A 12,439-nucleotide genomic window follows, 5' to 3' on the forward strand; every position below is an offset into this window, starting at 1 on the left:
GTCAGCTGTGTGACTTTGGGCAAGTCATCTAACTTGTCTGAGCTTCAGTTACCTCACCTATAAAATGGGAATTAAGACTGTGAGCCCCACGTAGGACAACCTGATGACCTTGTATCTTCCCCAGCGCTTAGAAGAGCGCTTGGCACATAGTAAGCACTTAACAAATACCATCATGATTATTATCATGGAGAAGCAGCGTGGCTCAGTGGAAAGATCCTGGGTTTGGGAGTCAGAGGTCATGGGTTCTTCTTCCGGCTCTGCCACTTGTCAGCTGTGTGACTGTGGGCGAGTCACTTCGCTTCTCTGTGCCTCAGTTCCCTCATCTGTCAAATGCGGATTAACTGTGAGCCTCAGGTGGGCCAACCTGCTGACCCTGTATCTCCCCCGGCGCTTAGAACAGTGCTCTGCACATAGTAAGCGCTTAACAAATACCAACATTATTAACATTATTATTCAACCCATCACTCAATCCTGTCGGTCCCGCCTTCACAGCATCGGTAAAATCCACCTTCTCGCTCTCCAAACTGCTGTCCCCCCTTACTTTTCATTCATTCATTCAATAGTATTTATTGAGCGCTTACCATGTGCAGAGCACTGGACTAAGCGCTTGGAATGCGCAAGTCGGCAACAGATAGAGACGGTCCCTTCCGTTTGAGGGGCTCACGGTCTAATCGGGGGAGACGGACAGACGCGAACGATGGCGATAAATAGAGTCAAGGGGAAGAACGTCTCGTAAAAAGAGTCTCGTAAAACTTCGACCATTAACTCTCTCCCGCCTCGATGACCGTTATCAGCCTCCTCGCTGACCTCCCTGCCTCCCGTCTCTCTCTCCAGTGCAGATTTCTCTCGAGACCCTCCAGTGGTCGCCCCTCGGCCTCCATCCCCTCGCCCCCTCCCACCTCACCTGGATACTTGGTTCCTCCAAGGCCCATCGCCTGCTCCCCGGGGCCTCCATCCCTTCTAGCTGAGAAGCAGCGTGGCTCATTGGAAAGAGCACGGGCTTTGGAGTCAGGGCTCATGAGTTCGAATCCCAGCTCTGCCACTTGTCGGCTGTGTGACTGTGGGCGAGTCGCTTCACTTCTCTGGGCCTCAGTTCCCTCATCTGGAAAATGGGGATCAAGACTGTGAGCCCCACGTGGGACGACCTGATTCCCCTATGTCAACCCCAGCGCTTAGAACGGTGCTCGGCACATAGTAAGCGCTTAACAAATACCAACATTATTATTAATATTATTATTATCCTAGCTGGCCGCTGGACCTCGCCGGCTCCTGCTTCTGGCCCGACCCGTGGGTGCGCCACGTGGGTGGGGCCCTGGAGGCAGACTCTGCTGCCCCCTGCTGGAAGGCCACTGCACCAACCGGGGGCGGGGCCTCCAGGCCCCGCCCATTTATAGACGCGATCACCGGCTCGACCAATCAGGAAAGGCCACCGGGACCCTCCCGTCTCTGGGCGGGACCCTGGAACCGGCCAATCAGAGCGGGGCTCCGTGAGCGGACCAATCAGGGCCGGGCCAATGACTGACGTAGCCAGTTACTGCGGGGGGGGGGGGAAGATGACTTGTGTCCACCTGCAAAATTACACACTGGTGTGCGTGCGTGTGCGCACAAGTATTTGCACGCCTGTGTGCACGTGCACAGATATTCCCCCATAGGTGTGCCCGCCCAAACTGTCACACATCTGTGCCTGCATCTGCACACAATAAGCGCTCAATAAATACGATTGATTAAGGCCCTGTGGGCAACTCCCTTAACTTCTCGGTGCCTCAGTGACCTCATCTGTCGAATGGGGATTAAGACTGTGAGCCTCACGTGGGACAACCTGATTCCCTTGTGTCTCCCCCAGCGCTTGGAACATTGCTCTGCACATAGTAAGCACTAAAATACCAACATTATTATAATTATTATTATTATTACCCCCAGTTGGAGGCCATCCCTGACCTTCACAACCCCCATTAGAGGCAGCGTGGCCTTGTGGTTAAGGCCCTGGGAGTCAAAAGGACCTGGGTTCTAATCCCTGCCCCGCCACTTGTCTGCTGTGTGACCCTGGGCAAGTCACTCGACTTCTCCGGGTCTCAGTTCCCTCATGTGCAACATGGGGCTTCAATCCCAGTTCTCTTCGCTGACTTAAGCCTGTGAGCCCCAGGTGGGACCCGATGATCTTGCATCTACCCCAGCGTGGCTCAGTGGAAAGAGCCCGGGCTTGGGAGTCGGAGGTCGTGGGTTCGAATCCCAACTCCACCACTTGTCAGCTGACTGTGGGCAAGTCACTTCACTTCTCTGGGCCTGTTACCTCATCTGTAAAATGGGGATTAAGACTGTGAGTCTCATGTGCGACAACCTGGTTACTAACATTATTATCATTATTACTCCAGTGCTTAATACAGTGCTTGGCACAAAGTGAAGTCCCATGGCGTAGTGGCTAGAGCTCGGGCCTGGGAGTCAGAGGGTCATGGGTTCTAATGCCGGCTCCGCCACCTGTCCGCTGCGTGGCCCTAGGCACGTCACTTCACTTCTCTGGGCCTCGGTGACCTCATCTGTAAAATGGGGGTTGAGACTGTGAGCCCCATGTGGGACAGGGATTGGGTCCAACCTATCTTCTATCTACCCCAGTGCTTAGCACAGTGCCCTGCCACATAGTAAGCACTTGAGAAATACCATGATTTTTTCTTTAATAAACACCACCATTTCTATTCCAGTTTCTGGGACTATTGTGTTCTGGGATGGGAGTGGAGAGGCTCTCTATTCTATCGTCCTCTCCCAAGCGCTGAGCAGTGCTCTGCACACAATAAGCGCTCAATAAATATGACCGACTTGATGGGCACTCTAAAAAAGTCATCTCCCCCCTTTTACTAATGGCATTTAACAAGGGCGGTATGTGTTAAGCGCTTACTATGTGCAAAGCACTGTTGTAAGCGCTGGGGGATACAAGGCGATCACAGTTTTAATCCCCATTTTACAGATGAGGGAACTGAGGTTCGGTGACTTGCCCAAAGTCACCCACAGCTGACAGGCGGCGGAGCCGAGATTAGAACCCATGACCTCTGACTCCCAAGCCCGCGCTCTTTCCACTGAGCCACGCTGGCATTTGTTAAGCACCTACTAGGTACAAGATAATCAGATGGGATCCGATCCCCAGCCCCTATGGGGCTCACAGTTTTCATCCCCATTTTCCAGATGAGGGAACCGAGGCCCAGAGAAGTGAAGCGACTTGCCCAAGGTCTCCCAGCCCACGAGTGGGGGAGCCGGGATGAGAACCCACGACCTTCTGACTCCCAGGCCCGGGCTCTACCCACTAGGCCGCGTTTGCTTTCGCCTCGGGATGCGCTCTCTGGAGAGGGACGGGGGGCAGATGATCCCAAGCTCTGCCGGCGGCTTCTTCCCGCTCCCCGGACCCCTCCTCGGTGCCCGGTGGGGTCCCCGGAAGTGAAGCCCCTTCCCCGCAAGGAAAACGGCAACAGCATCTGCGTAAAGGCTCCTTTAACGCGGAGGGTCACGGCCGTCAGAGACAAGAGGCGGACGCGGCGTCCATACATCGGTTCACGGGGGGCGGGGAGGGTCCGAGACAGAGGTTTTGGCTTCCTGGGGTACAGACGGACACGGTTTCGATACATTAGACCTGGGTGGGGGGCTGGGGCCCGAGGGGAGGGGGAGGCTGTCGACAGACCACCCATTAAACACTTAAAACCCCCCAGAATTGCATCTGGGGGGATGAGGGCGGGGGGCAAGGCGGCCTGGTGGCTGCGTTGTGTACCCTCAAATGCTATTGCACAAAGCCACCCACCTCTCACCCCGTTTCTGCTCCGGAGGTGGCGTGGGAGGGAGCGGGTTTTTCCTGAGTTCGCCTGACCATGGGCCCCACCCCCCTTTAGGGTCAAAGGTGGGAGTCCCCCGCCTCCGCGCCCTCGGTTGGATGGCGCCGGAAGGGGGTCCCGGTTCTCTCCTTGCGGGGTGCCGGACCGGACGTCGGGTCGGCCCGGCCGGGCGGCCGACGGGCTCCGGGTCAGGCCGTTCGATGCTACAGACCGGCCAGCCGGTTTGGGCGGGAACTCGGGGGCCGCCCACGGTGGTTGGCGCGGGGGCGGGCGAGGGTCCGGGGCCGACGCCCCGCCCGGGGTCGCGGGGGGGGGGGGGACACTGGATGGAGATGCCCCCCCGCCTCGACGCTGCTTTGGTTCCGAGGACCCCCTCCCCTCCCTTTCCCGCTCCCGTGGCCCCCGTCGCCCTGCCCTGAGAGGTCGCAGGCCCCCTGGGCCTCCTCCTGGGGGTGGGCACAACGGGCACCGGGCCAAACCCAGTGGCCCTGGTCCCTGCGGGGGGGGCCGGGGGCCGCCGGGCTCCCGGCTGAGGGAAGTGGGCGAGGTGTGGGGGTTCCCTGGGGGCCAGGCGCTCCCCGGTCTGAGCCGCCCCTGGCCGGAGGGTCCGCCGGCGGGCCCTCTGCCCCGCGCGGGCCGCCCAGCTCCTCGCCGGCAGAGCCCCCGACCCGGGTCGGTCGGCTGGAGCGGGGAGGGGGTGTCCACGGGCCCCAAGTGGACGGTGCGGATGGAGGAGCTGGAGGCGGGGATCCAGGACCCGCCGTCCTTTCCGCCGGGGGGGGGGACGGGACGTCGGGGGGGAGACACCCTCCCCACCCCCGGCCCACGGCCGGTTATTGCATAGACGTGGAGGGCGGCGGCAGAGGCCCGGGGGTGGACGGGCGCGTCCTAGGGCCCGACAGCCGCTCTGGCCGGGCCCGCCCCCTCAGTCCCGGGGGGTGGGAGCTTCTGGCCTCCTCGCCCTCCTCGCGCCCTCCCCTCCCCGAAGAGAGGCGCCCGGACACTCGGCCGGCTTTCGGGCCGCACGGCTAAGGTGCGAAGGCTCCCCGGGGAGGGGGGCCTCGGCGGCTCGGGGCGGGGCGGGCTCGCTGCCGGTGCCAAGGCGAGGGGCGCGGGGGGTCCGCCGGCGGCGGCCGCCCTCGCCCCACGGGCACGCCCCGCCCCCGCCCGATGCCGGCTCTCCCGCCTAGAACGGCACCGGTTTGGGCCCGTGCGGCGGCGGCGGCCGGGGGCCGTCCCCGGCTTCGGCCGGGGGCTCGGTCTGGTTCTCGTCGGGCGGGCGGCTCCCGGGGTCCCCGTGGGCGGCGGCCCGCCGGGTGGGGGTGAGGGGCAGGGCCACCTGCTTCCCGGTGGCCAGGTTCCGGTCCGTGGCGTGGGCCACGTGGAGCGGCGGGCCGGTCCGGATCAGGCAGAAATGGCCGGGCCGGGCCCCGGCCGGCGGGTCGGGGGTCGGCCGGCCGGGGGGCCCCTCGGGGACGGGGCGGGGGTCGCAGAGGCCGGGCAGGCTGCCCGAGGGCCGCGGGCGGAGGACCGCGGCCCCCGCCCCTCCGTCCTCTCGCTCCACGAGGTCGCCCATCTCCCCGACGGACGAGGCCTTGGGCAGGGGGCCGCGCCAGGCCGGGGCGAGGCCGGGCCCCGGGGCCTCCCACGGCGGCAGGTCGGCAGAGCGGGACGGGGGGCGGCCGGCGGCCCCGAGGGTCAGGGGGAGGGTCTCCTCGGTGTCGGGGGCCGGCGGGGCGGGAAGGGCCTCCTGGTCTCGGCCCGGCTCTCCATCCGCGGCGGCGCTCGGAGGGGGCGGCGGCAGGTGGAGGGGCTCGTCGGGGGCCCCGGGCGGAGGGAGCGGGGGGTACCAGCTGTCCTCGGGGAGGGTCCCCAGGGGCAGGAGCTCTTCGGGGAGCGGGGGCGGCGGGAAGGGGTACGGCTGGGCGGGCGCCTCCCACTCCGGGGCCTGCGGCGCGGCGGGAAACTGGGCCTCCTCCTCCTCTTCCTCCTCTTCCTCCTCCTCCCCGGTCCAGCCGTCCAGGGGGCCGGCCTCCGGCTCCCGGGAGTCCGGGGGGGCCCCGTCCTCGGGGCGAGGGGGGACGACAGGGTCCTCGGGGGCGGAGGGACAGAGGGCCTCGGCCTCGCCGTCGGGGCAGCAAGACGGCGCCAAGGGAGGGGGTCCCCGGTCACCTCCCCGGAGCCGTCTCTCCTCGGCGTGGGCGTCCAGGCCGGGCCCGGCCCGGGGTCCGGGGAGGGCGGCGGGAGGGACGGGGCCCGTGGGGCCGGTGGTCGGGCCGAGGCCGGGCCCGGTGGCGGCGGGGCTGCGGCGGGGCGGGGGCGGCCCCTGGGGTAGGGGGTCGGTGGGGGTCTCCGGGCTCCCGGGCGGCTTGCTCCGGCCGTTGGCCGCGGGCTTGGCGGGCACCGGGCTGAGGGACAGCTCCAGGCCCAGAGGCTTCTTTGGGAACTCGTCGGCTTTGGCTTGAGAGAAAAATCATCATCATCATCATCATCATCATAACGATGGTACTTAAGCGCTTACCATGTGCCAAGTCCTGTTCTAAGCTCCTCTTCATATCCGACAGATAATTGCTCTCCTCTTCAAAGCCTTATCGAAGGCCCGTCTCCTCCTAGAAGCCTTCCCTGACTAAGCCCTCCTCTCCTCTTCTCCCACTCCATTCTGGGCCGCTCTTACTTGCTCCTTCATTCATCCTCCCTCCATCCCCACAGCACTTATGCACATATCTGTATATATCCATCGATTATTTATTCATTTCTCTATTTATCTCTTTATATTAACGTCTGTCTCCCCCACTAGACTCTGAGCTCATCGTGGGCAGGAATGTGCCTGCCGGTTGTTATATTGTCCTCTCCCAATAATAATAATGATGGTATTTGGTAAGAACTTACTATGTGCCAAGCACTGTTCTGAGCGCTGAGGTAGATAGGAGATCATCAGCTTGTCCCACTTGGGGCTCCCGGTCTTAATCCCCATTTTGCCGACGAGGTCGCTGAGGCCCAGAGGAGTGAAGCGACCTGCCCAAAGTCACCCAGCTGACAAGTGGCGGAGCGGGGATTCGAACCCACGACCGCGGACTCCCGAGCCCGGGCTCTTCCCACTGAGCCTCGTTCCTTCTCCGATTCCATTTGTTGCTATTGTTTTTGTCCGTCTGTCTCCCCCGATTAGACTGTAAGCCCGTCAGTGGGCAGGGATTGTCTCTATGTGTTGCCGAACTGTCCATTCCGAGCGCTCAGTACAGTGCTCTGCGCAGAGTAAGCGCCCAATAAATACTACTGAATTCTCTGCACTTTGCACACAGTAAGCGCTCAATAAATACGACTATAAGAATGAACGGATGCCAGTGAGAAGCAGCATGGCCTACTGGCTACAGCCCGGGCCTGGAAGTCAAAAGCCCCTGGGTTCTAATCCCGGCTCCACCGCTTGCCTGCCACGTGACCTTGGGCAGGTCCCTTCGCTTCTCCGCGCCTCGGTTCCCTCGTCCGTCCGGGGCGGGCGAAGACCGCGAGCCCCACGCGGGACACGGTCCCCGTCCAACCCGATTGGCTTGTCGCCATCCTAGGGTTTAGTACAGTGCCTGGTACACAGTAAACACTTAACAAGTACCAGAGTTTAGAGAAGCAGCGTGGCTCAGTGGAAAGAGCCCGGGCTTGGTAGTCAGAAGGTCATGGGTTCGCATCCCGACTCTGCCACTTGTCAGCTGTGGGACCGGGGGCGAGTCCCTTCACTTCTCTGGGCCTCAGTGACCTCATCTGTAAAATGGGGATGAAGACCGTGAGCCTCACGTGGGACGACCCGATGACCCTGTATCTCCCCCGGCGCTCAGAACGGTGCTCCGCACACAGTAAGCGCTTAATAAATACCAACATTATTATTATTTAGGGTGTCCTCGATGGCTCTGGCATCGCAATGCGGGGAAACGGGGAGCCGGTCCCCGGGGGTGGTACACGCCCGTCCCGCTCCCTCTCCGCCGCCCTCGCCCCGTCCCCGGCCCTCCCCTCCTACCGGGCGGCGGCAGGTCGAACTTCATCTTGCGCAGCTCGGCCATGGAGGCCTGCAGGGTGTCGATGACCAGGTCGTCCTCGAAGTGCAGCGAGCCCGAGATCTGCTCCTGCAGGAACTCCCGCAGGTCCTCCAGGGACATCTTCAGCAGCCGCTCTGGGGAGTTTCCAGGATGCCCTGCTCACGGGCCCGCACCACCTCTCCCCAGGGGTCTCCCCGCTCTCTGTCTGTCTCTGTCTCTCGGGGGCCCAGGCCCAGCGCCCGGGGGGATTCCCGGAGCTCCGAAGTCCGGCCGCCAGGAGGGCAGTAGAGGCGGGTGGGGCCGGATGGCATCCGTGGCCACCTCGCCCGCCTGGGCTCCCGTGGTCCGGGAGGGATGCGGCCCCAGGCCTCCGGCGGGGGAGGCGATTGGCCCAAAGGTGGGGCTGAGCGCCCTCCACCCAGCCACTGGGCACCGGCTCACGCAGGGAGGTCTGCGTTCACCCACTCATCACCCTGAATGGGCGGTGAGGGTGTGGGGGGCGGCCTAGATTTTGTGGCCATGGGCTACTTACACCACATGGCATCGGGCTCTGTGGGCGGGGGCTAATTACACCTCGTGGCATCGGGCTCTGTGGGCGGGGGCTACTTACACCACATGGCACTGGGTCCTCTGGGTGGGGGCTACTCATATCTCGTGGCTTTGGGCCTTTTGGGCAGGGGCTACTTAGACCGCGTGGAAGCAGGCCCCGTGGGTGGGGACCTCTTCTACCATGTGGCCCTGGGCCCAGTGGGCAAGGGCTACCTATACCACTTGGCACCGGCCTCTGTGGGTGAGGGCTACTTACACTATATGGTACTGGCCCCTGGGGGCATGGGCTACTTAGACCACGTGGCGATGGGCCCTGTGGGAATGGGCCCTGTGGGCAGGACGTCCGGATGTCTGCCCGGGGGTCTGCCAGTCCCGGCTCTCTCCTCCCCGACTCCCCCGCGGGCAAGGTGTCTCCCGCCCATCCGCCCGCCGAGGCACTCTTACTCTTGTGCAGCTTGAGGATGGTGTAGGCCATGGCGGTCAGCACCCGCTCGCCCTCCAGGATGTAGATGTCCCAGAGCCGCAGCGTGAGCGTGAACGGCGTCTGGGGAGAAGCAGTCGGACGCCCCGCCCTCAGTCCGGCTCCTCCGGCCGCCCCGGCCTCCCGGCCGGCTCCGGGGGCCTTTGGTAACTGATCGCTCCCCCCGGGGACCCCGGGACTCCCCCCCGAGGCCCCTAGGCCAACTGGGTCCCCCTCCGCTCGGGGAGGGGGGGTCTTTCCAGTGGCCACTTGCCCCCGCCGTCCGCCGTCCCCTCCTCGGCTCCCCGGAGTGACCCCCTCGACTTGGAATAGCACCAGGCTCCCGTCTGGCTCCCCTCCTCTCCGTCCGCCCCCCAGGTCCGCTCCATCCTCAGCCCCGAACGTCCCCCGCCCCGGGGCCGGGAGCCGGGCAGAGGCCCCGGTCCAGCCCGGATCCACCAGGCGGAGGTGTCCGGCGCCCCCGCCCAGCCCGGAGCCGCCCCCGCCCCGGACCCGGCGGTATCTGGCCGAGCCCCGGGACTGCCAGGGGCGAGGGTGGAGGTGGGCCTTGGGGTCTCGGGCCCTGCCCGGAGAACCGTGAGAGCCCCCAGCCCTGAAGGAACTCTATCGCAGTGCCCTCTCCCGAATGCTCAGTCCAGTGCCGGGCACACAGTGAGCCATGTTATGTTGGACTCTCCCAAGCGCTCAGTCCAGTGTTCCGCATACAGTAAGCGCTCGGTAACTACGATCGACTGCCTGATCGATGGATTACCCGATCTATGAAGCACTGCAGGAACCACTTGGTGGTGTAGATCCCCGTGGACATCTGTTCTTTGTCCTGAGGAGACACAAGCGAAGGATCCGCACGTCTGGGCCGGGTGGAGGGAGGCTCCGAGCGTTCGGCCCAGGGGGTCGGGGACCCCCCCCTCCGCCAGAGCCTCCCTGGGACCGGCCCGGCCCGCCCAGGCGGAGGCTCCTGCTCCGAGCCAGGCCCGGACCCGGGGCTGGGGAGCGAGGGGCCGGCGACCACTTCCTCTCCCTCCCTCTCCCCGTCCTCCCGCCGAGACCCCCTGCTCTCCCGGCTGCCCGGGTCTCGGGGTTGTGGGAAACTGATCGTCGCAGGAAGCCTCCCTGGAGCCTCCCTGAAGCCTCCCTCACTGTGCCTCCATCACCCCCATCTCAACACCGACCCCCGGCCCCCGGCCCGCCTCCGGCCCGGAACGGCCCCCCTCCTCAAATCCCACAGACGATGACTCTCCCTGCCTTCAGAGCCTTATTGAAGGCCCACCTCCTCCCGGAGGCCTTCCCTGACCGAGCCCCTTCTTTCCTCTTCTCCCACTCCCTTCCGCGTCGCCCCGACTCGCTCCCTTTGCCCTTCCCCTGTCCCAGCCCCTCTCCACTTAGGTCCACATCTGTCATTTTATTTATCCGGATTGCTATCTGTCTCCCTCCACCTCTAGACTGTGAGCTCGTTGGGGGCAGGGATTGCCATGGTTTATTGCTGTCCCAAACACTTAGTACAGTGCTCTGCACACAGTAAGTTGCCCTGGACACCCGAACGCTGCCGGTAGCCCTCCTGGGGCCTTCTGCTACCCCAGGCCACCTCCCCGCTGCTGGTCGCTCCCCCCGAAACCCTCTGCCATCCCAGGGCAACTGACGGCCTCGGGAAGCCCTTCCGGCACCATCCAGATGGTGGTATTTGTTAAGCGCTTACTAGGTGCAAAGCACTGTTCTAAGCGCTGGGGGATAGAAGGTGATCAGGTTGTCCCACGTGGGGCTCACAGTCTTCATCCCCATTTTACAGATGAGGTCACTGAGGCACAGAGAAGTGAAGTGACTCGCCCACAGTCACATCTGCCACCTCCGGGGGCCCAGTAGCCACAAGAAGCCCTCCTGGGGCCTTCTGCCCCCGGCCCCCTCCACTCCAGCGCATCTGACAGCCTCGGGCGGCCCGGGGGCCGGGGGTCCCGGAGGCGGAAAGGGGAAGGAAGGGGATGTGGTGGTTACCATGTGCTTCTTGAGCTTGGGGAAGAGCTTGCTGAGGATCTGCTCGTGGTGAGCCTGGAACCGCTGCAGCTTTGGAAACCCGGGGATGAAGAAGCCTGCGGTGGTGGCGGAGGGGACGGGAGGGGAGGGCGGGAAGGGGGGAGGAGGGGGAGGAGGAGGAGGAGGAGGAGGAGGAGGGGAGGAAGAAGAGGAGCCAGAGGAGGGGGGAAGGAAACACGGAGGAGGAGGAGGAGGGGGAGGAGAAGGAGGGAAGGAGTAATAATCATTCATTCAATCGCATTTAATGAGCACTTACTGTGTGCAGAGCGCTGTGCTGAGCACTCGGGAGAGGACAATACAACAGTATACAGACGCATTCCCCGCCCTCAACAAGCTTCGCTAATAATTGTGGCTTTTGTTAAGCGCTTACCAGGTGCCAAGCACTTTTCTAGGCCCTGTGGTTGGACACCAGATCATCAGGTTGGACACAGTCCCTGCCCCGCATGGGGCTCACGTCTTCATCCCCATTTGACAGATGAGGGCACTGAGGCCCAGAGAAGTGAAGTGACTCGCCCGAGGTCGCACAGCAGACGAGGGGCAGAGCCGGGATTAGAACCCGCGTCCTCTGAGTCCCAAGCCCGTGGGGATCCCTCCTCGCTGCAGGCTCACCGTGGACAGGGAACGTGTCTGCCGATTCTGTTCTTCTGTTCTCTCCCGTGTGCTTAGTACAGTGCTCTGCACGCAGTAAGCGCTCAATAAATACCACTGATCGATTGGTTGAGCAGGAGGAAGGGGAGGAGGAGGAGGAAGAGGAGGCATCATGTCTACCAACTCTGTCGCACTGTACTCTCCCAAGTGCTTAGTACAGTGCTCTGCACACTGTAAGCGCTCAATAAAAACCACGGATGAGAGGGAAGAGGAGGAAGGGGAGGAGTAGAGCACTTTGGGAGAGTACGACCAACAGTGCTCTGCACACAGCAAGTGTTCAATAATAATAATGTTGGTATTTGTTAAGCGCTTACTATGTGCCAAGCACTGTTCTAAGCGCTGGGGGAGATACAGGGGAATCACGTTGCCCCACGTGGAGCTCACGCTTTTAATCTTTTAATCACACTTTTAAAGAGAGAAGCAGCGTGGCTCAGGGGAAAGAGCCCGGACTTGGGAGTCAGAGGTCATGGGTTTGAATCCCGGCTCTGCCACTTGGCAGCTGGGTGACTGTGGGCAAGTCACTTCACTTCTCTGTGCCTCGGTTACCTCATCTATAAAAGGGGGATGAAGACTGTGAGCCTCACGTGGGACGACCCGATGACCCCGTATCTCCCCCAGAGCTTAGAACAGTGCTCTGCACATAGTAAGTGCTTAATAAATAGCAACATTATTATTATTATTGGGAGTCAGAGGTCGTGGGTTCGAATCCCAGATCTGCCACTTGGCAGCTGTGTGATTGTGGGCAAGTCACTTAACTTCTCTGTGCCTCAGTGACCTCACCTGTAAAATGGGGATGAAGACTGTGAGCCTCCCGTGGGACAACCTGATGACCCCGTATCTCCCCCAGAGCTTAGAAAAGTGCTCTGCACATTGTAAGCGCTTAACAAATACCAACATTATTA

At 62.6% G+C, this 12,439-nt stretch overlaps 1 protein-coding gene across 1 annotated transcript in view; it reads right to left on the reverse strand.

Moving 5' to 3' along the window:
- Positions 1-4,998: 4,998 nt before the first annotated feature.
- Positions 4,999-12,439, reverse strand: part of LOC100078210 (USP6 N-terminal-like protein) — a 55,702-nt gene continuing 48,261 nt past the window's right edge. The window contains exons 11-16 of the mRNA XM_029061588.2: positions 10,851-10,945; positions 9,616-9,681; positions 8,828-8,927; positions 7,816-7,968; positions 5,560-6,272; positions 4,999-5,454 (exon numbers count right to left, since the gene is read on the reverse strand). Coding sequence (XP_028917421.1) covers positions 4,999-5,454; positions 5,560-6,272; positions 7,816-7,968; positions 8,828-8,927; positions 9,616-9,681; positions 10,851-10,945 — 1,583 coding nt within the window. The remainder of the gene's footprint in view (positions 5,455-5,559; positions 6,273-7,815; positions 7,969-8,827; positions 8,928-9,615; positions 9,682-10,850; positions 10,946-12,439) is intronic.

Source organism: Ornithorhynchus anatinus, chromosome 3 (assembly GCF_004115215.2).
Source record: "Ornithorhynchus anatinus isolate Pmale09 chromosome 3, mOrnAna1.pri.v4, whole genome shotgun sequence".
Classification (NCBI taxonomy): domain Eukaryota; kingdom Metazoa; phylum Chordata; class Mammalia; order Monotremata; family Ornithorhynchidae; genus Ornithorhynchus; species Ornithorhynchus anatinus.